Genomic DNA, 27,778 nt, shown 5'->3' with positions numbered 1-27,778 from the left:
TTTTTTTCCTTTTTTTTTAAAGCCATGAATGTAGCAACCAATTCGAGAGAATTTCAAGCCCTCCTAAGACTTTCTCGCTGAAGAATGAAAATTCTTGAATTTCAATTCCGTTTCAATGAAATCCTCACCCTGCTAAGTTTTTAACTAGAACGTTTGCCGGCCTACAAACCTCACTTTGTAGCTGGTAAAAATAACCCCTGGGGCAGAATTTTTGCCTTTCCAGCTCAGTATTTTTTATCTGCTTAACTTGTTTCTCCCTCTAATACTGTTTTTTTTGTGTGTGTATATGTTGTTTTTTAGTGGTTTGTTTCTATGAAAACCTACTATATTTGTCTAATTTTGTTTAAGATGGCAGGAAAGCTTCCAGTCTGTTCTTTATTATTGGAGCAGAAAGAGGGAACTGTCTTCCTAGGGCTGATGTTAAATTGTGCATCTGTGGGTATGGCACAGGCAGTGGTTTTAGTTCGCTGGCCTTGCTCCTGCTAATCTTCTGAACCACCCTCTATAGAAAGAAGATTAGAATTGAAATGAAGGAAAAAGTAGCCACAGCAAAAATACTTTGTCTTTTGTTCTGTCACACGTGCCGAGAACTAGAACGCTTTCTTGGGATAAACCCGGGCTGTTTTGTCTCCAGCATTGTAACCCTGAGAGAAGAAGTAGAATACCTTCTTTGTCCCCCATTTCTTACGTGTCTTTCCTCCGTATTTATGGAACATTCTGTGCCTCACTTTATCAGGACCCCATCCCTGTACCCAAGAGGATACATAGCAAAAAAAACATTAATAGAGGTCCCCCACCTCGCATTATTAAAGGCACGTCCGTCTGCCGCTTATGAGTGCATTGTTCATTTTTCAATTTTGCAAGTCCTCAAAATATTTGCAGCTTCTGAAGTGAGATAGTGTTTTCCACGTAACCCACTTCATGTTTTATTTTCCGGAACATTACTGTATAATTTAAGCTGACTGTATAGTCTTGCTATTTAAATAGCCTTATTTCACCTTCCTGAAGCCAGAGTAATAATTAGCAGGTGTAATGTCTAGAAAATGCAAAGGAAACAAATAATGCTGGCAGCAATGCAGTCGTGGTCGGTCGGCTTGCATCTTGTTTGAACACCAAAGTTGTTGTGGAACAGGGACCTTTGGGGTCAGAGGAATCCTTACAAAATTAATTTCTGGAACCCCTGGTTGGCACTTCAGTGAGGAAGTACTTACCGTTGAATAATAGGCATTTCTGATTTGTGGCTGGAGACTAACCATGTCTGCAAATACCATGCAGAAAATACCATTTCCAAAACCACGATCCACCGGTGAAATTGGAAAATCACTGTGTGGATGAGCTGGATTGCTTTGTGTGTCGTCTCTTCAAAATATGTTTTGCACAGATAATATGTCTAATAAGGACACATTTTAAAAAATCAAGATATTTTCCCCCCTCCAGTAAATAGCTGCACTGCAGGTCGTTGTCAGGCAGTCAGCTAGCCCCACCTATGGGTGGCTTGGTGGAATTGCTGCTTTCCCTGTTCGAATGAAGTGAACTGATTGAGCAGCCCAGACAGTGTTCATAAAAGTCCTAACACCTCTCTTCCCCTCTTGTGTGTTTCAGGCATCGGATGCTAGCTCCGAGAAACTCTTCAACACTGTTCTTGTAAACAAAGGTAAGACTCTTCCTTCATTCTTAAAGTAGTGCTTTAAAAAATAGATGTGTAAATTATGCATCTTTATCTCATCCATCCTTGCGTTGGAAGGACAAAAGAAATAACCCTAGGGCAGTCTTTTTATCCTGGAGCTACTATATTTTTTCAGTCCTAACTTAAGACAGAAGTCACACCCTTTTGTGGTATTCGGACAGAAGGTGATTTTAAGAACGCACTGAATGCTCAGGTGGGTTTCCCGATGAAATCACGCTGGACGGGACCAGACAGACCCTGGAAAAGCCTCACTGGCTTGTTATTAATCACTGGGTGCTTGGAACTGCCCTCAGATTCGAGGTGGTTGTCAGGAGATGACGGCCATAAACCATGCCTTACTATGCTGCAGGCTTCCTGTACGGCAAGTAGCCGAACCAGAGGGCAGGATTTAAATCTGCCCTCTCCCAGTCACGCTCTCTGAGCCTCGAACTCCAAGAGGAAGGGCTGATGACACAGCCTTGTGTTGAGGGGCAGCGTCCCCTATGTTGGGGCCAGTGGGCTCCATGTGTTAGGAATATTTTCAGGAGTAATGAAATTCCGAGGGATCTCTAATCACTGCCTTTGAAAGGTGTGAATTATCCAGCTCAGTCTCCCTGTTTCCAGCGTGCCACTTGCTGTAGCCTTTCAGAGAGAGTTCCTCTGCAGCGAGGGCAGTGTTGGCTGGAGGTTTGCTTGATAGCTGGGACTGATCCTGGCCCGGCATGGTAGGGGGGGCTGGTCAGTTGTCTTGGGCGGCATTTTTTGCTAGTGGGGTTGGTAAGACATTTCCCAGCTAGATTATTTCGAGCTCCCAGATGACTTTGGAATGTGACGCGAGTGCAGTTGTCAGTAGTGCGTTGGCGTGGAGCTCCTCAAAGGGGTGGCCCGCGCCCACATGACTGCTGTGGCTCTCAGAATGACTGTCCTGTTGAGTCTCGTTTACTGCATGATAGACCTCCAAGTTTAGTACTTTATTGCATTTTTTGATACGCTGAAAGTTGGTATAACTTTCTTATCCATAATGCTAGAATCTAGTAAGGTGTATGCGTTAAATTGTGGGCACCGTGGGTAATTGCCGGCTGGTGGCTTGCTGAGGGGAGAGGATTGGTGGGTGTGGGCAATGTCTGTGAGATGGAAGAGTCACAGAAGGCTGGACTGAGGCAGGTCACAAAGGCTAGTCTCCCAGGAGTCTCTCACCAACCACATGGATTAGAGTAGAGTGCTTTGTCTCTGGTAGGTAAACGTTGGGAGTGTGTCTCCCTTTTCTGGAATGTACCACAGAGATGAATGAGTGACTGAAGCCTGAGGAGAAGGGATAGGTAGATAGGTGGATGGACGGGTAGATGGGTGGACAGGTAGATGTGTGGACAGATGGATGAGTGGGTGGACGCACAGATAGATAAGGGCCCTCCCCTCTGCCTCCTCCCTGTGTGTCCCTCCCCGCCCTTCCCCATTTCCACTCAAACATTTCTCCAATTCTTACTTTGTTTACTTACCGAGTGTGATTTGTGCTTGTGTTTGGCTGTGAATAGTTGCCCCCTGGTAAGGGAGCCTTTCTTGCGAGCTGCACCTCTGGGGGTGATTTAGTTGCCTTGAAAGGATTAAGGGTTCTTTGTGTAGTCTAAAATCAACATGGGCTTTTTCTAAGCGTGGCTTGGGAAACCATGCACAAATAAGCATTTTAGCTGATGGCAGATTACTCCTCTGCCCCTCATTTCCATCCCAATGGCCTTTCTGTTCTCCTCCCCTGTCTCCCTTAATGCCTTATTCTGATTCTTGTGGGGATTGTGAAGAGAGGGAGAGAGCCAGAGTTGGGTGGAAATCCAGGTGCCAGAGACTAAGCCCAGTGCCCAGCACCTGTCCCAGGAGTGGGGAGGGGAGGAGAGGAGAGAGGATATCAGGGTAGGGCCTGCTTGACAGGACACTGTTGTTAAGGGGATTAGTATTCAGACCGCTAAATATCAGGCAAACAACCTGAGGAAAGGGACTCCCTCCCTGCTCAGCCGGAACATCCACAGTGGCTTCCGGACAGGTGCAGTTTCTGTCTGTGCGCCTGTGGTTTGGGTCTGTGTGGTTTCCCGCATGGGTGGCTGACAAGGCATTGGGGCACCAAGTGCAAGCACTTCCACAAAGCAGCCGGCCTGCCCCAAAGTCATCCGTCCTCTCAGTGGCTAGGTTATTGTTGTCTCCTCCTTCTCCTTGTCCTTGTCATCCTTCCTCTTCTTCCCCAAAAGCAATAAAAAGTACTTGAAGAAAAGGTACATTTACAGCCATGTAGCAAACACTACTGGGAAGAAAACAAACCTCCAAGCCTCCACGGCGGCGTGCACCAGGGCCTGAGCAGCAGGCAGGGGGCTGGCCCGAGCCTCTCCACCTCCAGGTGGTTATGGCTGTGCTCCTGCTGCTGCTGTGACAGCGGATTTGGCTGTAAAATGTCCCTGTGGGGGAGCGGCGCTAATCTCCGGCTGGCTTTGATACTCAGCCCTAGAGGCTGAGCCAGCAAGGGGGCTCAAGCTGTCAGCCTCTGTGGGCCTGGATTGCCCATCCCCACAGAGTCTGACAGTCTGGGGCCGACCAGCCAGCATCTCCTGGAGACAGTCCACCCAGAGGAGCAGGCTCTGCGACTCACCCAGGATTTTCTTCCGCTTTGCCTGGGTCACACAGGAGATCGCTCATTGCTCAGGAGAGAACCGAAGCATCTTTTGTTCAAGCCTTCCCAAATGTCTCTTTGCATGGGTCTGTGTGTGTGCACGGGTGTGGGTGTGCACGCATGCATGCGCGCATGCCATGTGCACACAAGGATGTGTGTGCACCAGCATCTGGGTCTCGACTTGAGGCCTAGCACGCTCACTCACTCTTGGTTTTTTCACTTAAAGTCAGTGTTCTACCATTGAGCCACAGCTCCATTTGTGGCTTTTTGCTGCTTAATTGGAGATAAGGGCCTCCGGGATGTTTCTTGTTTCAAACCTCCATCTCAGATCTCAGCCTCATGAGTAGCTAGGATTACAGGCATGAGCCACCTTGCTAGGCCTCTTTTGATGGCCTGTCTTAAAGCACATTCCTCAAGCATCACATACACTCCTGCCTGTGCGCATTGTATGCCCTGAGAACTGAACATCTCGGGGGACAGGGGCAGCTTTGAGTGGCGGAGTCAGCCCTGTGAAGGTAAAACTGTAGTTCCATTGTGATCAAGGTCATGGTTGCTTTGTTTAATCCTGACGCATCTCAGTGTTTACAGGATGTTCATGTGAGTTTTATGAATCCTTCTGTCTTTGTGTCTGAGCCATCTGCCAGAGAAAAAAATTAATTTTCCCTCTGAGTTCCCCCCCCCCTCGCAATGCAGGAGCAACAGGCTCTGTACCCTAGTGTCAGGAGTACGTGTGCAGGAGAGGAACTTTCTAGATTAAAAAGTTGATTGCGGCCAGAGTTCATCCCCTTCTTCCCTCCTGTTTTACACCCAGCCTCCCTTCCACTGTGGTGTGAGGACCAGGGAATGGGTGCAGCCTAGAGGACTTCTCCCCACTTAGATAAGGTCATCTCTTCTCAGCCTCACTCCCCCCCACCCCCATGGCAGCCACAGTGGAGGGGGGAAGGCAGAGGTGGCCAGCCTTGCAGGGGAGACCTGGGATGATGCCAGCCCTGGTGGATGCCCTGGATGCTGGCTTTTCGTGCCTTGGCCACCCAGGCAGGCCAGACCACACTGAGATGGACACCTTGCCTGGGCCAGGATGGTGGCATGTGGGGCACAGGAGGAGAAGAGAGAGCTTCAGACTTCTTCCTCCTGGTATGAGTGTTCCCCTCCCCTCCCCCCACCCCCATGCCAGTTCTGGAGACCCCTGGGACATCCAGTCACCAGGAAGTCCAGGTCACCTCCTTCCTCCTTCCCTGGCCTCAGCTGGGCCTGGCAGGCCTGAGGACCAAGCACACCGGGCCCCTGATGGTTGACAGTGTGCCGTGGGCTTTAGCGATTTAGCTTTAGCGTGGGCTTGAACTCAGGGCCTCCTGCTCTTGCCTTTTCTGCTCAAAGCTAGAGCACTGCCACTTGAGTCACACCTCCACTAATGGCTTTTTGCTGGGTTATTGGAGGTAAGAGTCTCACAGACTTTTCTGCCAGGATGAACTTTGAAATTTGATCCTCCAGATCTTAGCCTCCTGAGCAGCTAGGATGACAGGTGTGAGCCGCAGGCGCCTGGCACTGTCCCTGGTTTAATAACCAGGTGTGTCGCGGTGACGCCACTCATTTCTTAACATTTTGAACACACAGGCATCCCCAGCAAGGCCCTCTTATGCATCTTCTGAATCCCCTTCCACCTCAGCCTCTTGCATGCTGGGGTGACCAGCACGCACCTCCAGGCCTGGCTACCATTGTGCTTTAAGCAGACTCACTGGCCTGAGAAAACCCCATGTGTGGAACATGCTGTTGGCCATGGAATAGCTTTCTTAAAAATAAAAAATCCTTTCCTGGGGCTAGGAAGGTGGCTCAGTGGTAGAGTGCTTGCCTCGCATGCATGAGGCCTTGGGTTCAATTCCTCAGCACCATATAAGCAGAAAAAGCTGGAAGTGGCGCTGTGGCTCAAGTGGTAGAGCACTAGCCTTGAGCTGAAGAGCTGAGGGACAGCGCCCAGGCCCCACGACCAGACCCAAAAAACAAACAAACAAAAAAAGAATCCCTTCGTAGTAGCGTCTGGAGCCCCTCGAGCGGTTTCTCCTCATGCCTTGGGTTTCATATCAGGCAGGAGGGAAGGGAAGTGCACCCTCAGGACACGTCAGAGTGAACTGCACAGACTCAGCTGCTCAGTACTTATGATTAAGTCCTACTTTGGGAAGGCAGAGTGCCATTCATTTCTTTTTCTTCCTCTTAATCTTTTTTTTTTTTTCTTGTAGTCTGTCATTTCAGAGCCTTTACTTGGGTTTTCAGAAGACAGGTGGGAGATTGGTTTTGCCAGGTGATTGGTGCTGGGGTAGGGGTGGGGGGGGAAGGAGGGAGGAGTAGCTGGGGAGAGGAGCAACTGGGTTGAGAGGAGTAGCTGAGAGCCCTCAGTACAAATGCCCACCATTAGCCCCTTTTGTGGTGGGAGTGGACCTTACCCCGCCCATTCCTCCTGGTGCACAGTCTTCCCTGCAGAAGTCTTGGCTCTGGTGCTGTGAAGTCACCAGTCCAGGACTAGTGTCCCAGACTCCCCCTGCAGCCAGTGTGTCCATGGGACGTGCCTGCCCGTGGTGCTGCCTTGCTTATGTGGACTTGGGGCGCATGGCGTGAGACAGGGGAAGGTGAGGCAGTTGGCAGGTGTCCTCGCTGGACTCCCAGAGCCTGAGGGCTCCCCATGACAGGCCGAGTGGGAACGGGGTTGAGAGAGTGTGGGCATGGCACACTGCACATCTCTGAACTGAGAACACTGATAGAACACACACATGTGCCCGCACGCATGCGCACACGCACTCCGTTCATAGGCCCCATGTGGTTCAGCTGTGCGGTAGCTCAGACACAGGGACTTTTGAGACAGGACCATTGCGATAAAACCCCAGCACCAGAGCTCTGAGTAGAAGTCAGGTGACAGAAGGCCCTCTCCTCTCCCCTCCCCTGCTGCTCCCCTTCCCTCCCCTCTCCTGCTCTCTTCTCCTTTTCTCCCTCCCCTTCCCTTTCTCTCCTTTTCCCTTTCCCTCTTCCTCTCATTCCTGCCCCTCCTCCTCCTTCCTGCCCCCTTCCCTCGGCCTCTCCAGTGGCTATGGGACAACCCCCCCCCCCCCCAACCCCAACACCCCTCCCAGATCCAAGTCTTCCATGTGGAGGAAGCCTGTGGCTGTTCAGTGGCTTCTGGATTCTTTCTCCTTTCTGACAACTGCAGAAAAATGTTGTTTTCTCTGGGAAAAAAAAAATGTATGTTTATTTAACTAGGTTTCTCTTTTGCTTCACAATCTGGATTCCATTCAGTCAGTTACCACTCCAATTAACTAACAATTATTTAACATTAACAGTAATTACAGACGCCAGTTAAGCGCCTACAGATGTCAACTGTTAGCTTTGTACCTAATCACTCAATGAAATGGAGAAAGTTCAACAAACATCAATTAGCCGAGCAATTAGTAGGAGTTAGGAAAGTGCATGTTATCATGTGTGAGCTGATTCAATTTATTTTATTTTGGCAGTAAAACCCACACAGGCAGGCAGCAATAAGTTCTTCAGATAAGATAAAACCATTGTTTGGTGGCTTACATAAGAATTCCTTCCTTCCCTGTGCAGAAGTCAAGCACGCTCCTGCCTGAGATTTATTTAACCAAGTTTGTTTCAGTGACTCAAAAAGCACAGCAAGGCGCAGACTCTGGCGAGCTATAAATCCCATGTGGAAACTGTAAAAAAAAGAAAAGACCAGAAACTTCAGGAGAGACAGTGAGTCGACACCCCCCCTGGGGGACCTGCGCTGTGCATTTCAGATTTGGGCTGCTTCCTTTCTGGCCTGTGGCTGCCCTGGGCCACAGGATTTCATTGACGTCACCTTGCTGGAACCCTGGCCTGGCAAGCTTTTCTTTAGCCCAGAGCAAACATCAAAGTATTTTTACCTGCTCTCCCTGGCTGTGCTTCAAAAGTAGAAACAAGCTGAGCACCAGTGTCTTGCCCCTAGAATCCTAGCTACTCAGGAGGCTGAGATCTGAGGATTGTGGTTCAAAGTCAGCCCCCGTAGGAAAGTCTGTGAGACTCCAATTAAACACCAAAAGGTCTGAAGTGGAGGAGCACAAATGGTAGAGAGCACCAGCCTTGAGTGAAATGCCGAGCCAGAATGTGAGGTCTTGAGTGTAAGCCCCAGGACGGGCACACATGCAATGCCCCCCCCCACCCCCCCCCCCCCACACACACAAAGGCAGAAGTAGCTTTCATTAAAAGAGTGGAAGCTCACCAAGAAGAGGTTGCCTGGTTCAGCTCTCCTCACCCTACTCTCCTCTGCAGACTTCTTGACTATCATCACAGGCCCAGATTCACACAGACTGCACTGTGAACCTGTGGCGCACAGGTGGTTGGTATCTGCAACCTGGATTTTCCTACCAGAGGGGAGTCTCCTGTACTTGTAGAGGTGGTCTCCTGTGGTTGTAGAACAGGTCTCCTGTGGTTGTAGAGGAGGGTCCTGTGGTTGTAGAGGTGGTCTCCTATGATTGTAGAGGAGGTTCCTGTGGTTGTGGAGGAGGTCTCCTGTGCTTGTAGAAGGAGTTTCCTAAGGTGGGTCTCCTGTTGTAGTTTTCTGTACTTGTAGAGGTGGTCTCTGGTGGTTGTAGAGGTGGTCTCCTGTGGTTATGGAGGGGGTCTCCTGTAGTTGTAGATGTGGGTCTCCTGTGGTTGTAGATGTGGGTCTCCTGTAAAGTTGGAGAGGATGTTTCCTGTGGTTGAAGAGTCCTCCCACCTGTAGTTGTAGAGGCAAGTCTTCTGTAGTTGTGGAGGTGGGTCTCCTGTGGCTGTAGAGTGAGTCTCCTGTAGTTGTAGGGGCTGACTCCTGTGGTTGTAGTCACGTCTTCTGTAGTTGTGGAGGCAGGGTTCCTGTGGCTGGAGGGGCGGGTCTCCTGTGGTAATAGAGCAGATCTCCTGTATTCTAGAACCATGTCTCCCATAGTTGTAGAGGTGGATCTCCTGTAGTTGTGGAGGCGGGGCTCCTGTAGTTGTAGAGGCGGGTCTTCTGTAGTTGTGGAGGCAGATCTTCTGTAGTTGTGGAGGCGGGTCTCCTGTGGCTGGAGGGGCGGGGTTCCTGTGGCTGTGGAGGCGGGTCTCCTGTGGTAATAGAGCAGATCTCCTGTATTCTAGAACCGTGTCTCCCATAGTTGTGGAGGCAGGTCTCCTGTCCTCGTAGAGATGGGTTCTTTCTTTTTTTTTTTTTTTTAATTTAATTTAATTTTATTTGTGAACATACTGTACAGAGGGGTTACAATTACATGAGCAGGATAATGCGTACATTTCTTACCAAGCATTGCAGCCTCCTCCTTTGGTTTACCCTTCACATCCCTTCCCAGCCTCCCCCCTGCCCCCCAATCCCAATCCTTCTCCTTCCCCCTCTTCTCCCCCCCCCCCCCCCCCGCACCGACGTTGTAAAGCTCGTTTTCGACATGACAACTTGTACTTCTCATTGTTGCAACAGGTCCACCTGTATCCTTAAGCAACTGGTTTTTCCCCATCTCCTCCACAAGTTATACTGACATCAAATATAGTGAAAGCAGGGGTTATACTGTGGGGGAGGGACATACAAAGCAACAAAGAGATAATCTTATAAATGCGTTAGCAACACATGCATGAAAGAAAAAAACATTAAAATACATATCTAAGGGTTCATTTTCCTGACATCACATTATCTGACCTTTTCCGCTTGACTCATACATATACTAGATATTGCAAATAAGGGAAACCATGGGACCTATGTTTCTTTGGGCCTGGCTTACTTCACTTAATATAATTTTTTCCAAGTTTTTTCATTTCCTAACAAATGGGGCAATGTCATTCTTTCTGATGGAGGCATAGAATTCCATTGTGTATATATACCACATTTTCTTGATCCATTCATCTACTGAGGGGCATCTGGGTTGGTTCCTTATCTTAGCTATGGTAAATAATGCTGCAATAAACATTGTTGTGCTGGTAGCTTTAGTATGGTCTTGTTTGTAAACATTTGGGTAAATGCCCAAAAGTGGGATTGCTGGGTCATAGGGGAGTTCTATGTGAAGTCTTTTGAGGAACCTCCATACTGCTTTCCAAAGTGGTTGGAGATGGGTTCTTTCTTGTAGAGGCAGAACTCCTGTGGTAGAAACCGGGTAGGAATGGAAAAAGCCATGTCTGTGGGGTTGCTACCACTCTAGAACTCTGAATGTGATTTCTCTGGACAGCAAGCACTGACTCCAGCAAGAATTGTACCACAGAAATGTCTGGGAGTGAAGAGTCCAGTGGGCCTCTCTGTGGACACCCTGGCCGCACAGAGCTGGGTGTGCTCCTCCTTGACAGGGGCCTTGCTCTCCTACAGACATTCTGTATCTGTGAGGTCGTAGCAGTGGCCAGAGAGCCCGGATGCTCATAGTCAGTCCCAGACTGTGCTGTGGTGGGCTGGTAGAGCAGGGCCACTATCCAGGCATGGGGAAAGAGCCTGCGTGGCCTCTGACTTTCAGCTTCCAGCCCTCTCAGGCCACAGCAAGTCTGTAGGAGCCCTTCCTGCTGTGCAAATGCAAACAAGAGGGAGCATTCTACCCCTGTGCACTGCACACTGACTCCTCTGCAGCCCCCTCTGGGTGTGCCTGTGTGCACATGTGTGCATGCATGCAGGCATGAGGCCTTGAACTCAGGCCCTTGAGCCCTCACTTGGCTCACTCAAGGATGGTGCTCTGCCATGTGAGCCAGACCTCCACTTCCAGCATTTTGCTAGTTGGAGATAAGAATATCTCAGCTTTGTCTGCCCAGGTTGCACCAGGACCCTAGGAGTGGCTGGGATTACAGGTCTGAGCTGCCAACACCTGGCTCCCCAACAACTGCTTTGGCAATGACATAGTTGAGGAATTCAGTGCTTCGTTATGCTTTGCCTGGTCTAGCCTCTGCCTGCCACAGCCGTGGCCTCTGGGATCCTCACAGAATTGGGGACCGTCCACATGTTTAGGCTCTGCATGAATGGAAGCAACCCAGTCTACCATGCAGGGCCCCCCGCCATGCTTGCCCACATGCACGATGGGGTTCTGCCAGGACACAGAATTGGGGTGTGAGATTCCCACAGTCCTGGATGCGAATCTTGGCTGGCTGTGGAATTTGGGGCTGTTTTAAGAATCATATCTTCATTTTCTTTCCTTCTTTGAGATAGGAGTTATCAAACCCATGTAAGAAGCAAATGAGATAATTATAGATAAAGTGCTTAACCTACCTTGTAATATATTTTGATCCAATTACACAGTGGACAGTGCATTTTGCATATATTATACTTCCAGCATTCAGAGCAGCTGTTGGACTACTGAGATCATGAGCTTGCCAAAGCTCCAGCTAGCTGGGTGCCCCCAGTAGCTCACACCCATAATCCCAGCTACTCAGAAGGATGAGCGCTCAGGATCACTGTTCAAAGCCATACAGAGTAGAAAGTCCGTGAAACTCATTCCTCCGGTTTACCAGAATAAGCCAGAAGTGGCGCTGTGGCTCAGTTGGTAGAGAGCCAGCCTTGAGTGAAAAGGCTCAGGTACAACACCCAGGCCTGAGTTCAAGCCCTAGGACCGGCACCAAAAACAAAATCCCAAAGCCTGGTGCCAGTGGTTCATGCCTATAATCCTCACTACTCAGGAGACTGAGATCTGAGAATCTTGGTTCAAAGCCAGCCCAGGTAGAAAAGACCTTGAGACTCTTTTCTACAATTAACCACCAGAAAGCTGGAAGTGGCACTGTGGCTCAAGTGGTAATGCACTGGCTTTGAGCTGAAGAGATTAGGGACAGCACTAGGCCCAGAGTTCAAAGCCCCACGACTCTCCCCACCCCCCCAAAAAAAGTAAAGCTCCACTGATAAGGCAGAGAATGGGGTGAATGTGCAGAGCCCCCAGCATGGGGGCTTGGTTTTTGCCGGATTTATTCTCCACCCTGCATGGGGAACTCCCTAAAAACACAGAGCGATTTGTCCGTGGTCAGACAAGCAGTAATTGATGGTCCTGTCGCCACATAGAATGACACGTTCACCCCCCACACCCCCCACACCAAGACAAGTTACCGGAACTGGAGGCAGCCATCTCGGTACATGGGTGTGGGAGGCCCGAGTGTGTGGTTTGGGTTCGCAGGTGTGGGAGACCCAAGAGTTGGTTTGGGCACACGGGTATAGGAGGGTTCAAATGTGAGGTTTGGGCACACAGATGTCTGCCCCGTTTCCACACAGTGGCAGTAAAGCCTCATTCTAGCCCACATGTCATCATTTACCCATTATCTGCCCCCAGCCACGGGCATCCCAGTTCAGATGGGCCGGCCTCCTCTCCCTGAGCCTGGTCCAAGAGCAGCTCACTGTGCTGGGGCCCAGCCCAGCAGAGAGGCACAGTGGCTCTCCTCCTCCTCCTCCTCCTCCTCCCCTTTTTTTCCCCCTCTTAGTCTTCCTTTCCCCTCTCCATCCTCTTCTTCCCTTCCCCCATCCCTTCTCTTTCTCCTTTCCCTCTCCATCCTCCTCTCCCCACCCCACCCCCGCCTTGTGCAGGGCTAGTGTGGTTGGTCTATTTGTCCATGTGTACAGGATCCCTCTGTCCGTGTACTCAGGGCCAACTTGTGCTTTTTCCAATGGGCTGACCTCATGGCGGCCTGCACCTGGCGAGGTCCTGTGGTTGTGTGGTGGATGGGCCAGGGGTTGGTGCCAGGGAAAGCCCTGCTCAGCACCTTGGGGGCACGGGGTCAGGTGCTTCACTTTGCCACTGTGAGTAGAAAGGAAATTGGGACAGGCCATTCTCTATCCTGGCCAGTGTCCCTGCCTTCATCAAACCTCCCTACCACACCTTCCCTCCTAGTCCTCTCTCCACCTTCCTGCCCCAGCCGTCTCCCCACTCACCCACCGGCCCCCTTCTTTGTCCCACATCTTGCTCGAGGGACACCACCGTTACCCACCATCTTATTGTATCTGTTGAAGAAGTGCTTAAAGAACAAGACTCTAAGCATTGTGGTGTCCAGCTGTAATCTGAGCCACTTGGGAGGTATAGATTGAGAGGATCACAGTCCAAGGCCAACGAGGCCAAAAGCAGAATTCAGCAAATAAATAGATAAATAAAAGCAAACAGGGCTGGAGGTGTGGCTCAAGTGGTAAAACACCTGCTCATCAAGCCCTAGGCCCGGAGCTCCAATCCCCAGTGCACCTCCCTTTCCCCCACAAAGGAGAAGCAATACTCTTGCAGATTCCCTTTTCTACAGTACTGGGGATGGAACCGGGGTCTTGTGGGGTGGGGGAGAGGGGGCCTGCCGGACCTGAAGTGTAATGTTCCCAGAGAAGCGAGACTTGGAAATTATGGGTGGATTCCAGAGGTGGTTGTGTTATTACAAAATCCACAGACTTCCGTGGCTAAAGGCACTTTCCTGTCTGAACACCCCCTCCCTCTCCCTGAGACATGGTGAACAGCCTGCCCCGCTGCCTTGTGCTGTGCTGCAGGCTTAGATCAGAATTCCCTGGTCCTTCCTGCTGGGTGGGTGACTCACGCCTGTCACTCCAGGTACTCAGGAGGCTGAGATCTGACAATCACTGCTCAAAGCTAGCCCGGGCAGGAAAGTCTATGTGGCCCTTACCTGCCACCAAAAAGCTGAAAGTTGAGGCATGGCTCAAAGGGTAGAGCGTCAGCCTTGAGCGAACAAGCCATGTGAGAGCACCAAGGTCAAGCCCCAGGACCAGAAGAAAAATAGGTTTTATGGTCCTGTTCTCTGGTGGCTCCAGGGTCCCACTAGCATATAAACGTGTTCCCATGGGCGTAAGCCATCGGGCGCCCCTCCCAGGCAGGAGGGCTTGTGCCCAGCCATTGCCAGGGACCAGACAGCAGTAAGCACTCTGCTTTCACGCTGGCCTGGTCCCCACAAGACACTGTGCTGGAACCCCGACCCAGGCCGTTGCCCCTTGGTCCTGCCTCCTCCTTTCTTGGGCCTGGAGGTTGGCAGTCCTCCGCAGCCCCAGGGTCGCCAGGCGCTTGGGGACCAATCTGCAGGCTGCCTGCGCCCCCGAGCCCCGCACACACAGGCGCTTTCCTGCCACTCAGCCACCACAGCGCCATGCTTGGCTGACAGCATCCGCCCGCACCCCAGGGCCTCGTTATGCCACTGAAATGCTTCCCCGGGCCTCCCGCTCCCAGGGACAAACAAATAATTGGGGCGCCACACACGCCGTGCTGGGCGCCGCGAGGCTGAGGCCGCAGCACGCGGGGCTGTCACCCTGTCACAGCTCGTTTTTGAGCGGTGGCTGTGCTGACACCAGGCAGTGACAGCTTGGGAAGCGTGGTGCACTCTGCCACGGAGAGCATGACGAGCGGTGACACTGCCATGGGGGGGGGGGGGGGGGCGGGGGGGGGGGGGACAAAGGTGAAGACGCCCAAGACACAAGGCGTCTGTGGCCACTCCCAGCTGCACACACGCGTGGGATGGGGTCACTGTGGACAGGGCCTCACGTCCCAGCATCCACGTGTGCCTCTCGCAAAAGCCTGAGTTCAAGAAGATGTGTGCTTGTCTCTACCTCCTGAGTCTGGTGTGGGCTCTCTTGCTCTCTCTCTCTCTCTCTCTCTCTTCCTCTCCCCCATTCCCCACATCACACATCTGTTCTCTCCCTTCCCCTCACCTCCTCTTCCTCTCTCTCCCTCCCCCGTTTCTCAGCTTCTCAGACCCCATTTCTTCTCTGTTAACCCTTCAGAGCAGAGAACGGCCTGCAGAGAACAGCTCAGAGAATGCTTGTACACCAGGGTCCCGCCCCTGCCCCAAGGGTCCTGGCTTGCTGGGCCACCTTGTCATTTTTCAGAGCTGAAGATGGACAGATTTTGTCTGTTAAGAAAGTTACCATGCAGCCGGGCCACCAGTGGCTCACACCTGTAATCCTAGCTACTCAGGGGGCTGAGATCTGAGGATCGCAGTTCAAAGCCAGCCCAGGCAGGAAAGTCTGTGAGACTCTTCTCTACAGTAAACCAGTCACAAAACCAGAAGTGGCTCAAGTGGTAGAGCACTAGCCTTGAGCTGGAGAGCTGAGGGACAGCGCCCAGGCCCAGAGTTCAAGCCTCACAACAGCAACAAAAAAAAGAAAGAAAGAAAGAAAGAAAAAGTTACCATGCAGAGGAATGGTCAACCAGGTATGGTGCTGTGTACCTATAATCCCAGGTGCGGAAGCCTGAGCATCAGGAATCCCAGAGCAGCCTGCTGCCTAGCAGGACCATGTCTCAAATATGGAGGAAAGCCTGAAAAAGACAGGGCTGGAAACTCAGTGGGGAGCTGTAGTAGACCATGATACACAGAGAAGAAGAAGCCATGTGGCCTTCTGTCGGAGGAGGAGCTTCCCTGCGCGTAGAGTGGGGCTCGTCCTGGGCGGGTCCCAGGCTTCTGTCACCAGGCCAGAGGTGTGTGGCCAGGACCCGTCCTCTGCTGCCCTCTGCTTTTCGGCACTGAGCCAGCCCTGGCTTTGGCATAGGTGGTTTTCAGGATCCCAAGGGTCTGGGGGCTGGGATTCCTACTGTGGGGGGAGGAGCGTCCTCAGCATCCTCCTCCTCTCCCTTACCTAATTCCTTATTCTTTTCTTCCTCCTCCTCCCCTCCCCCTCTTCCTGCACCCAGCCTCCCTGTGGGCCACATCACACCTGGGCTGGTTGGCAGAGCCAGGCCAGCTGCTTGGGCTGCACTACCATGAATGGGGTCAAACGCTGTGACCTTGGCTCTAGTCCTGCAGAGCTGATGTCTTGGGCTGGCTAGCTTGTGTTAGCAATGTCCCAGGCACTGGCTGCCACCTGTGCCAAGGCTTCTCACAACCTCATGCACCAGCTGAGGATCATAGTTCAAGGCCAGCCCAGGCCTCTACATGAGCTCCATTTGTTGTTGAATGCAGTGACATGCACCTGTTACCCCAGCTCTCTGGAGGCTGAGGTGGGGAGGACTGCTGTGAGGCCAGTCAAGGCAGAGTCCTCCAGAATGCATCTCAGCCAAGAAAGCTGTTGTCCCAGCTCTGGTGGGAAGTGAGGAATAGGGAGACCATGGCCCAACAGGCACGGGGGCAATGCCCGTCGCTCTGCTGCTGTGGCACAGGAGGGTTCCAGTTTAGGCGCAGGCTGCTTGACAGCCACCATTGCAAAAGACGGCTGGAGGCGCAGCTCAGCCACCAAGCACCTGCCCAGCACATGTGGCTCTGAATGCAAATTAATCCCATCAAAAGATCCCCACACATCCCAGCAGGTAAGGGCCAGGCATTCGGGGCTCATGGAAGCATTTGAGCCAGTGCTCCACTGCAAGCTGATGCAGCGTGAGACGTCTGTGAGCGAACGGCCAGTAACAGAAATCTTGGTGAGATGATTCCGCAGGTCCCTTTTGAGATCCCATTTGGACATGTGGCTTTCACGGCTCTGTGCCAGTTGTGGCCAGGCATCCCCAGCCCAGGACTTCACTGCCCATCCTTCAGGCCGCCCAGTGGCCCCACCCATCAAGGCAGTGTGCACACAAGTACAAGGCCTCCTCTGATCACAGTCTGAACTTGCTGCTTTGCCTCACCCCCTGACCTAGCCTGGTACCAGAGCTAGTCCAGCAGCCTGCTAGGTATGGAGACCACTTCCTAACATAGTATCGCCATTGAGCCACTCTATTCTGGCAAAAATGCCTTCCAGAAGTTTTTGAGTCCCTCAGGGCCCCCGAGTTGGAAGTACCTTCACCATGACTGATTGCAGCCGCCAGGAGACGTGTGCAGGCTCAGCATCTGGATCCCACTCTTCCTGCCCCTGGGCATGGGATGTTGCGGTAGAAGAGCTGCTGGCTGCTGTTGGCCCTGAGTCCCAGACCTCCACAGAGGTCTCGTTTCTCCTCATCTCTAAGAGGAGTCTTAGCTTAAAACAGAACACAAAAGCACAGACAGGAGATGGAGTGTGAAACCAAACTACGTCTGCTCTCCGCATGGAAAAGCTCATTCTCATCCCCTAGCCTGGAAAGAACCTCTACCAGCAGGTCTCCCTGGAATGGACTGATTTTCTATGCAGAAGCTGGGCCCGGTGGCTCACACCTGTAATCCTAGCTTAGAGCTGAGAATCCTTCTTTGAAATCAGACCAAGATAAAAAGTCTGTGAGACTCTTAAGAGGTAGAATGCCAGCCTTGAGGGACAAAGCTAACAGACAGCGCCCAGGCCCTGAGTTCAAGCCCCAGTACTGGCATGCACAAATGCACATGCATGTGTGCACATACACACACAATGGTTTGCAGATTGTTTCCCAAGCCACATGTTGCCGTTTGTTTTTTTTGGGCTCCCCTCCTCTGCAGCAGGAGGTGGACTGGGAATGTCCTGCAGGGCGGGGCGCACACTGTAGTTAACGTGGTCAGGATTGCACAGAGATCCAGGAATTCTCCTCTGCCCTCTCTTCTGGTCACATCCCCTGGTACCTGCTGACTGCTGGGCTGTGCCAGGAGTTCCATCTTCCCCTGGCCCCTTGGGCGTGGCTGAGATGCAGGGAGTTGATGGGGGGTGGGTCCAGTGGCCCAGCTTCCCGAAATTTAAATCATTGTGGTGGCAGTTAGGACCTTATTCTTCTCCATGCTTCTTGGTGGGGGTGGTGCCCCCTAATAAATACTAGAAAACTCTCTCCTGTGTAACTGTGACAAGACCTGGAGTGTACTCATGTAATTAGCTACAGCTTTCTGGGGCCTCAGGGAGACTAGAATTGTGTCAGGCCCTAAGGTACTGTCTTATTTTATATTCAAAAGACTCACTGAGTATGTAAATGTTTCATCAGAAAACTTTATTTTATTGTACCAGTACTGGTTGTTGAACTCGAGGCCTTGGGTGCTGTTCCTGAGCTTTCGTGCTACAAGGCCAGACTTCTACTACTAAAGCCACAGCTCCTTTTCCCTTGGAGATAAAAGCATTTTATCTGGACTGGTTTTCCGGTGAGATCCTCATTCTGCCTCCTGAGGAGCAGGGATCACAACTGTACCCAGTGGGCAAAATTTGACTTTTACAAACCAAATCCATTTCGGTTCATTATTTCAATGTCACTTGTCCTAATGTGAAGCTGAGCATCCATGAGGAGCTGGTGGCACGGGGAGTCAAAGGCCGGGGTGGGGTTGAGAGGTGGAGAGCTGGTGGCAAGGGAGTCAGCAGCAGGGGTGGGGTGAGGAGTGGGGAGCTGGTCTTGAAGCCCCATTTCTTCTGGAACTTTCCCCCCCTATACTGAAGGCTCCTGCCTCTCCTGTGGCAGGTCCTTCCGGCGTGAACACCCTCAGAGCACAGTTCACCCCATGTCCCTACAGGTGCTCTGGTCTGGCTCCATTGGCTTTGTGACATTGTGGCTATCCTGGGAAGGCATCATGCACCCTCTTCTGGGGAGGAGGGTGGGTTTCTTCCTGGTAGCCAAGGGCCAGGGCCAGCTGCAGGGTCAGATGGGCCAAGGCACCTGGGCTGGCAGAGGCCAAGCAGGGCCCGCACGTTGAAGGAACCCTGCCTCTCTGCAGCTGGACACCAGGCATCTCGTGTCTGTGGGATGGATTTGCCAGGCAGAGCGTATTAGGGACATGTAAAGAAAGTAAAAGGGGGCTGGGAAGGTGGCTCAGTGGTAGAGTGCTTGCCTTGCATGCATGAGGTCCTAGGTTCAATTCCTCAGCACTGAATAAACAGAAAAGGCTGGAATTGACGCTGTGGCTCAAGTGGTAGAGCTCTAGCCTTGAGCTGAAGAGCTGAGGGACAGTGCCCAGACCCAGAGTTCAGAAAGAAGAGAAGGAAGGGAGGAAGGGGCAGGCTGTGTTTTCATTCCCCTCCAGACTGGAGAGGACTGTCACGTATTCCTGTAGTCCTGTTTTGGTTTGTGTTTTCATGAAGAGAGGGCTGGACATTGGAGTTTGAGTTTACCTCTTGTTGGCTGCATGGAAAACGGAGCTAGGAAAGAACATTCACAAGTTGACAGCTCTGAAACCAGTGTTTACAAACACATATATACAGAGACAGCTTCCATAGGATGTGGGTAAATACCTGTTGGCTCGGGAGGGGCATGTATCCCTTGAGCATTTTTAATTATGTGTCAGCAATTACATTCTATGCTTGGTGTATAGCCCTGTAAATATAGACAGCTAATAGCATCGTGAATATTCTGTAGATAGTAAACCTGTCCAAAAGCAAAACATAGGGCTGGCTGGAGGTGTGGCTGAGTGGTTGAGCACCTGTCTAGCAGGCCTGAAGCTCAGAGTTCATGTAGGAGTGCCACCCCCAAAATAGAAAGAAAGTGAAAAGCAAAGCATAGTGACCTACCGAACACCCATGTGTTTCCCGCAGGAAGGAAAAATGGCTTCCTCTCTCTGCCGAAAGTCTGTGTTTATTTTCTATGTGCTGGGGGACCAAGTGGAGGAAAGGAGAGGTGTTCCTCTGGATGGGTCATTTTCAGTAATTTCCTGACTTTAAGAGATTTCTGTGAAGTGCACAGCCAGTAGGTGCTCGCTTGCGTGTGTGTGCATGCATATATATGCGTGTACGCTCATGTGTATATTTGAGTGTGTGTTAAAAGTGTCTCTGTGCACGTGTGTGAGGTATGACCACACTATGCTGCTGGGTTGGTCGCAAGGAACATGTGGGTTCGGGAAACATGGCGGTGCACAGGGCAGCCACATGTCTTGGAGATGGGCATGGGTGCACATTTGTCACATCGCACCATGGTCCCTGCATGTGGCTGGTCTTTGAGGCTGTGGAGGTTGGACTCCGCTGCTCTTGGCCTTACTGTATGGACATCAGTTTGCATTTGAATTTACTTCAGTGTTGCCGTATCTGTGTAACTTAGTCCCTCTCACCATGGGGGGGATGGGGGAGTCTCTCCACAGACCAGCTTCTTGTTGAGGCAGTGGGTTTGTGGAAGGGGTTGGTCCTGGTGATTAAACCCAGCACCCTACTTGCTAGGCGAGTACTCTTCCACTTGAAGCATGCAGTCTGTTTGCTCTTCCGTGGTTTTCAATGTAGGGTCTCTAGCTTTTACCCTGGCTACAGGCACTAGGACCACAGTCCTCCTGAGTAGCTGGGATCACAGACATGTGCCACCACACTCGGCCCATAGTCTGGGGTTTCCCCAGTCCTCCCAGATTTCCTGCCCACAGAGGATCTGGTCTGGATGAGGCTTATACAAGCAACTTATTCCAAGTCTGTATCCTACATACTCACCTCATTAGTGCTCTGGGGATCCTCAGAGGAGCCTGGCAAATGAGGGAGGCACTGCCGTCAGCCTCCAGGAGTCAGTGATTGGCACACCCAGGCCCCAGATTTGTAATGAGGTCCCTTCCTGTCCTGCAGTGCTGTTAAGGCCCTGTCTATCTAGGGCATCGTTGGCTCACACCTTTAGTCCCAGCTACTCAGGAGGCTGAGATCTTGAGGATAGTGGTTCAAAGCCAGTCCAGGCAGGAAAACCTGTGAGACTCTTTATCTCCAATGAAGCGCTAGTAGAAGTGGCTGAGTGTTGCATAGCAATAAGGAAACCATCTCGAAAGGAACTCAGCCAGCCTGAGTGTACTTAGAGGGGTGCATGCACCATCAGCCAAATCTAAAGACACACCTCACACTGTTCAAAAAATATCTGGGGTGTGGATAGGTTATGAGATTGCTTGTCTTGATAGACACCTTATGTAAGCTGGCCAATCACAGCAGATTGTGAACCTGAGCTCTGCCAATCCAAGCAGAGGGGCAGGGCTTGCTGCTGGAGGGATAAATAGGGAGCCTCTGGTGTGTGTGTGTGTGTGTGTGTGTGTGTGTGTGTGTGTGTGTGTGTGTGTGTGTGTGTGCCTCTGGTGTGTGTGTGTGTGTGTGTGTGTGTGTGCCTCTGGTGTGTGTGTGTGTGTGTGTGTGTGTGTGTGTGTGTGCTTGCTTGCTCGTCAGATTTTAAGCCACCCTGCTTTAATAGAAAAGAAAGCTTTTATCATACTACCAAAAAGCTGGAAGTGGAGCTGTGGCTCAAGTGGTAGAGCACAAGCCTGAGTGAAAAGCTAAGTTCAGGCCTCAGTACTGGCACATGGAAAAAACAAAAGCACATTCTGGATTTTAAAGCTGGCCAGGAAAGGCCAGGGTGGCTATTGGAAATAGGCGCAGTAATAAATGACTTTTTTTTTTTTTTTTTTTGGCATCTGTCCCTAGGCTTTTGTCCTGTTCTCTGTGGTCTGAAATGCCTGGTGGACAGGACTCAGGTACTCTCCACTCTGCCACGAGGGCCTGCGGTTTAGGATTGAGGCAGTTCCTGCCTGGGCTCCCACAGGCTTCAGACACATCAAATCCTCTGCTCCCAGTGGGGCCAGGCCTCCGGACCCATGTGTTCGTTTGTTTTTTCTTTTTTTTTGGGGGGGGGGGGTCCGGTCGTGGGCCTGAACTCTGGGCCTGGGTACTGTCTCTTAGCTCTTCACCTCAAGGTTAGCACTCTACCACTTGAGCCACAGCACCACTTCTGGCTTTTTTTTTCCTGCTTATGTGGTGCTGAGGAATCGAACCCAGGGCCTCATGCATGCAAGGCGTGCGCTCTACCACTGAGCCACCTTCCCAGCCCCCCATGTGTTAATTCAAGCACAGACTTGTAGGTTGGTAAGAATGGGTTTTTGCACCATGCTAGAATAATACACACTTCCACCTACAGTTTTAATGGTGGAGAGGACAGCCAGGAGGCAAAAGAGCACATCAGCATCCCAGTGTGGGGCTCTGTGGCCTGCGCCAAGGTGGCGGCCATCGGACACAGAGTGCCCCCAGTGGGGGGTGCTCCTCAATGCAGAGTGCTCCCCAGAGTGAGCATTCTTGAGACCCAGTGGTGGTTGGGCCATCCCCAGCAGTGTCGTCACCTTCATGGAAGGTTTCCCAGGAACCCGGGACCCACAGTGTTACAGGGCCAGTGCTGTAGGAATTACTTTTCCCCGACCAGTTTGTGTGAGCACCTTGAATCTCACAGAGAAGTTGTGTGGTGCATGCCTTGCCCTGTCCAGAGCCAGCATTTTCCCATCTCATATATTCAGAATCCAGGCTCATGTGTGTGGAGCCAGGGACCTGCTATATAACCCAGGCCAGCCTCAAACTCACCACCCTGCTGTATCCTCGGTGCTGAGATTAAGCTCTACCTTCTCTGCCTCATTTAAAATGGACGCAGTGACTTTGTTTGCTGGGAGACATCAAAAGAGCTGCCTTAATGTATACTGATTGGAGGTTAAGGAATGATTCGGGCACTTGGAGGGACTCGGGAAATCATTAGAACCTTGCAGCCTAAGGTCAAGGCAGATAGAAGCGCAGAGGAGGCAGGAGAGTGACTTCTCATGAGCAGAACCACTCAGTTCCAGGCACCAAGGAGACGTTGGGCTGTTTCCCAACCTCACATCTGTCTCTCAGATGAGACCCCGGGGGCCTCTCGGGGCAGGTGGCCGCTGCTTTGACTGATTGCTGGGACGGACAGAGTTCCAAGTCAGAAGGCTGGGGGTGGAGCTGTGAGCCTTGCTCACCTTGCCTCCAGCTCTCAGAAACCAGGAGATGCACGAGATGAACGTGACCTTGGGACAGAAAGAAGGACGTGGCAGATTGGGTGGGTGGGCTTGCAGGTAGGGGGAGAGGAGAGCCAGGCCAGGGCTGGTACACACCTGGTGCTCCACACGGGGCCTCGGGGAGCAAGGCTGGGGTCAGTGCCCTCTGATGCCTGCCCGGAGTCCAGCCCAGACCCACAGGAGGCGTGGCCACACCTGGGGCATTGTCTGCCAGCCCAGCATCCCTAGGACCCAGGGCCTCCAAGGCCACCGGCCGGCAGGTGACGTGTACTGGGACACAACCTTGGACAGAGATGGGACCCTGAGGAAACAGAGTTTTGAGTTAGGAAGCCAAATATGGCAGTTGGCCCCGATTCGGCCAGAAGTTGGGTCGTTTGCGAGCAAACTCCTTCTTTGGTTGGCCTCTCTCAGGCCAATGGGACATGGCCATGGCATGAGGGAAGGAGAGGTGGTAATGAAGCCCCCGCTTTCCAGTCGCCCCAGGACCTCAGTTCAAGACAGTGTTGGCTGTTTCTCAAGACTTGTGTCTGGAGAAAACTAGATTTGAATCCATTCCAGGCCACAGGTCCAACCGGGTATGGTAGGTCCTGTCTGTAGTCCCAGCTACTTGAGAAGAAGAGGGGAGAGGTTGAGGTCTGAGTGAGACCCTGCGTGGAAAACCACCTGCAGTAGAAGAGTGGGCGTGGCTCTGGCCTAGGGGCCTTGGTCCCCAGAAGGAGCCCAATGTGGGGCCTTTGGTCAGGCATGGCAGAGGACCGGTCCACATGGTGAGTGAGTGGGTGGAGGTGGGAGCTGGAGGTGGGAAGCTGGGGGGAACTCCAGCTTCCGTGAGGAAGAGCTGGATGTGACCTTTCCCGGCCCTAGCAGTCTTGGGTCAGACTTGCCCTCCTCCTCCTGAGCCTCAGCCTCTGACCACTGGCACTCTCAGGGTTGCTGGTGGGGCATTTCCTCCTTACTTCCTTGATGTCCACCCAGCAGGTCATGGCCATGTTGAGCAGTTAGGCAGGGGACAGGGAGAGCCAGAGCAGGCAGTGTGGGCCAGGGGACATAAGCACTGTGGTCGTGTGTTGAGTTCTTGGCCATCGGCAGTCTCTGCCCACCCCCCACCAGTCTCTGGCTCAAGCCAAGGTGCACTAAGGGCCTGGAACATTCCATCTCTAACCAACAGGGTGGAGTTTCTGGGGTTGTGGAGTGCTCATAGTCAGCCTCCTGTCCGATCTGTGCTAGCAAGGATGTGCTTTTGGTTGGGCTTTCCCTAGTACTGAAGTATTGAACCCAAGGACTTACGCTCAGCTTTCTTGCTCACAGCTGGCACTCTGCCCGTGGAGCCAGCCCTCCAGTACAGCTTTTTGATGGATCAGTTGGAGATAAGACACAGACATTTTGCTGCCTAGGTTGGCTTCAAACCTTGGTCCTCAGATCTCAGCCTCCTGAATAGGTGGGATTACAGGTGTGAGCCACAGTGCCAGGCAAGGGGTAAAGAGTGCATTTTTTGGAGCCCAGTTTGTTCTACCCAGACTAATTTTACCAGAACATGTATTTCTTTTTCCTTCACCTCAGGGCCCCACGTTTCTGGCGGCCAGGTGAGGCTGACGGGCGTTTTCCTGGCTGCCTTGCCCCTGTGCGCGTGCTGAGCCCGGGGAGCAGGAGGGGGATCGAAATGGCTTCAGAATTCCCTAAAATGCAGACAGGATGGCCAGGGGCTGAGGCGCTCTGATGACTGCAGAGTCACCCAGGTGATTAGCAATAAAGTATTACAGTGCAGGCAGGGGCAGGTAATTAGCAACAAAAAGAAACATGCTAATGCACAAAGGAATGGGATTTTATAATACTGTGCACTGAAAACTAAGGACACTCTCTATGGAAGGCTCCTACTGCTGACATCCTTTTTCTCTTATTCTTGTTTATTGAAAGTGAGGCAGGATCTCACTACACAGCCCAGGCTGGCCTGGAACCCGGGATCTTCCTGCCTCTGCCTCGCAAGTCCTGGATTACAGGTGTGCACACTCAGGCCTGGCCACACCTCTTGCTGGGGAGGGTCTCACACACAATTTCAGCCACGGGTTCTGTGTGTAGCCACCAGGTTAGGTTTTGGTTTGGGGCATGAGTGACGGCACCCAGGACCAGGCACTTTTAAGAGAAGACTGGTCACCTTTAAGAGAATCGCCATGTGGCCCTTAGGAAACCTCTGCCTGCTTGCACACTTGTAATTGTTACCAAAGGCAGTGTCACCATCACCCATCCCCTGGGGACCTATAATACAAAAGCCACTTCCTCTTCCTGGAGCAGCTCCCTGTGCTCAGAGAGGGCTGGCTATGCTCTCTCCCTTTCTCTCTCCCTCCTTCCTCCCAGCTTACACTGCCCCTTTAAGAGGGGCGGGTGGGCAGACCCTGGGCCAGTTAGGGCCTGTTGACCTAAAGTCAGATCCTGCAGGAGCACAGTGACTCAGGCCAGCCCTAAGGGTTTCAGAGCTCACAAGAGACCAGGCTTGTTAACAATGCGATTGTGTATGAGTGTGTGTATGTGTGTGCATGCACACACACGTGCATGGACTGTGTCCTCCCACTGAGAGGTGAGATTCTCCTGGGATCACCAGCATTGTGAGGTTTTGTTTTTGTGGGAGGGGGTGTGTGCGCACACTGGTCCTAGAACTTGAACTTAGGGCCTGGGTGCTATCCCTTAGCTTTTTTGTTCAAGGCTGGTGCTCTACCACTTGAGCCACAAGTTCCACTTTTGGCTTTTTAGTGGTTCCTTAGAGATAAGAGGCTCAGGGACTTTGCTGCCCAGGCTGGCAGATCTCAACCTCCTTAGTACAGACATGAACCGCCCACACCCACTGCCCAGCATTCTAAATGATCCCAGAGGTGGCTTTGTGGACCCGTGGCTCTGTGGCCCAGCTAGCTCTTTCTAAAGGTTCCTGAAAGTTCCACGGCAGTGTCCAAGCCAGGTTCTTCTCTGGGGACTCTTGACTGCAGTCAGATTCCTAATTCCCTTCCTGACTTCCTTCTGCTTTCTGACCTACATTGTTGGTAAGTCTGTTTGCTCCAAGCCTATCTGTCTGGTTTGCTGTTGTAGGATCTGCGGTGTGGGTCAGAGCTTTGCTCCCGGGCCTTCTCCCCCACCCCGTCCTGGCCCTTGGCTTTGTCCTCATCCTTCAGTCCTTCCTGGACAGGGCACTTCGCTGCATTTCATTTTGTTTCCTTCTTGCTCTGTGGCACGTGTCCAGGGTCCTCACTGTGGTTTGCCAAGGTGCATGGGCACAGTACTCGGTAGTGGTGGTTATTTGGGTTTGTACTGCACTTGTGGGTTGAATGAAAGCCAGTGTTCTGTTAAACTTAACTAGGACGGCAGGTTCAGAATGAAAACGCTCGGGCGTAACTGTCCACGGGTAACAAATGCTTTATCTTTTCTGGTCTTTCTCTCCTCCCTCTTTCTCCTTCCCATTTTGTCCCTCTCTCCCCCTTTCTCTCTCTGTCTCTGTCTGTCTGTCTGTCTGTCTGTCTCTCTCTCTCTCTCTGCCCTTAAGAGTAGGTTCGTCTCAGGAAGTCTGCGCAGGCCCTGCCCGTGTGTGAGCTGGCCCCGTTCTCTGCAGCATTCTCTGCCTGATTTTGTCCTACTTTTTTTTTTTTAATACAAAAATAACCAAGCTATTAGAATCTTTTATGATTCAAAGTAGAACATTAGTTTTATTATATATGGAGAATGGATCCTTCAACTTCATAATGGCATCCAATTATTTCACATTTGCTCGCATTATATACTGTTACTTTATTGTATAATGTCCAATTACGGAAATGACTCCAAAGAGACATGAGTTTTCTGGCTTAATGTGTAATTGTTTATTGAGTATTTTTCTCATTATGGTGATTCTTTGCTCCTCTTTTGAATTGCAGTGATAAGGAAACTTGCTTAGAATTTTGCAAATTGATTATTATGTGGTTAAAGACATCAAGCGCTCCGCCGATGGCAGGCACCACGCTCACAGCCTAAAGAATTTAATACAGTGCTTTAAAGAGAGCCTTCTTGGAAAAAAATAATAGTTGTGTGTATCAGTATGCACAGAGCAGTAAGTTTTATTGTTGTTCGATCACCGAAGTATTTGTTTAATATTTTTATAGTGAAATGTAATTTACTGTGGTTCAAGTCTATAATCCTAGCTACTCAAGAGGCTGAAATCTGGAGGATCTCAGTCTGAAGCCACACTGGGCAGGAAAGTCCATGAGACTCTTATCTCCATTAAAAAAGCTGAAAGTCCAGCCGTGGCTCAAGTGGTAGCATGCCAGCCCTGAGTGAGAAAGCTCAAGGACAGCACCCGAGTTCAAGCCCTGAGACTGGCACAAAAGAAAGCAAGTACCCAGCCCTCCAGCCTGGAGGAGGCCAGCAGAGGCCAGCCGAAGCCGTGGGGGTGCCTGGCAGGATGGCCCCTGCTGGGAGGAAGCCGGGTGTGTGTCAGGGTGTGCCCAGGACCCGGAGCCCAGGACAAGTCACAGTGTGCGTGTTGACACGGTGGTTTGTTCTACGTGCAACCTGAGGCCTTAGTGGCAGGTGGCATATTAAAAGCTTCAAGGGCTCTGGTGGGCTCCCGTCAGTGCCGGATGGAAACGTGAGAAAGCACCGGGGAGCTTTCTCAGGGAGCCCCGGGGTGCTGGGCCTCTGGGCCCGTGGGCACCGCCCAGCCCACAGTGGCAGGCGAGCTGGGGACACGGGCTGGGTAGACTCTCCTCGGGGAGCCAAGGGGACCCAAGATGACCATCACACTCCTGAGAGTGCCCCTAGAGTACAGGACTGCCATGGATTCCTTCTAGAGGCTTCTGTGGTACTTCCACATGAGCCACTCAGACAGACTGCAGGGCTGGACAGGTCCCGGCTCCCATGGACAGGATGGAGATAATGGGGAAGCGCGTGTGAGCAAGCACGCACGCACACACACACACACGCGTACACACACACACACACACACACACACA

The 27,778-nt window shown here is 51.8% G+C and overlaps 1 protein-coding gene across 4 annotated transcripts in view; it reads left to right on the top strand.

Moving 5' to 3' along the window:
• Positions 1-27,778, top strand: part of Auts2 (activator of transcription and developmental regulator AUTS2) — an 834,018-nt gene that overhangs the window by 776,420 nt on the left and 29,820 nt on the right. For all 4 annotated transcript variants that reach the window (XM_042688154.1, XM_042688153.1, XM_042688152.1 and 1 more), the window contains one exon: positions 1,603-1,654. In XM_042688154.1, coding sequence (XP_042544088.1) covers positions 1,603-1,654 — 52 coding nt within the window. The remainder of the gene's footprint in view (positions 1-1,602; positions 1,655-27,778) is intronic.

Source organism: Dipodomys spectabilis, unplaced genomic scaffold (assembly GCF_019054845.1).
Source record: "Dipodomys spectabilis isolate Male_0828 unplaced genomic scaffold, ASM1905484v1 ptg000112l, whole genome shotgun sequence".
NCBI classification, from domain to species: Eukaryota; Metazoa; Chordata; class Mammalia; order Rodentia; family Heteromyidae; genus Dipodomys; species Dipodomys spectabilis.
Note: the sequence above shows the minus strand (reverse complement) of the source record. Positions and strands in the feature narration are given on the sequence as shown.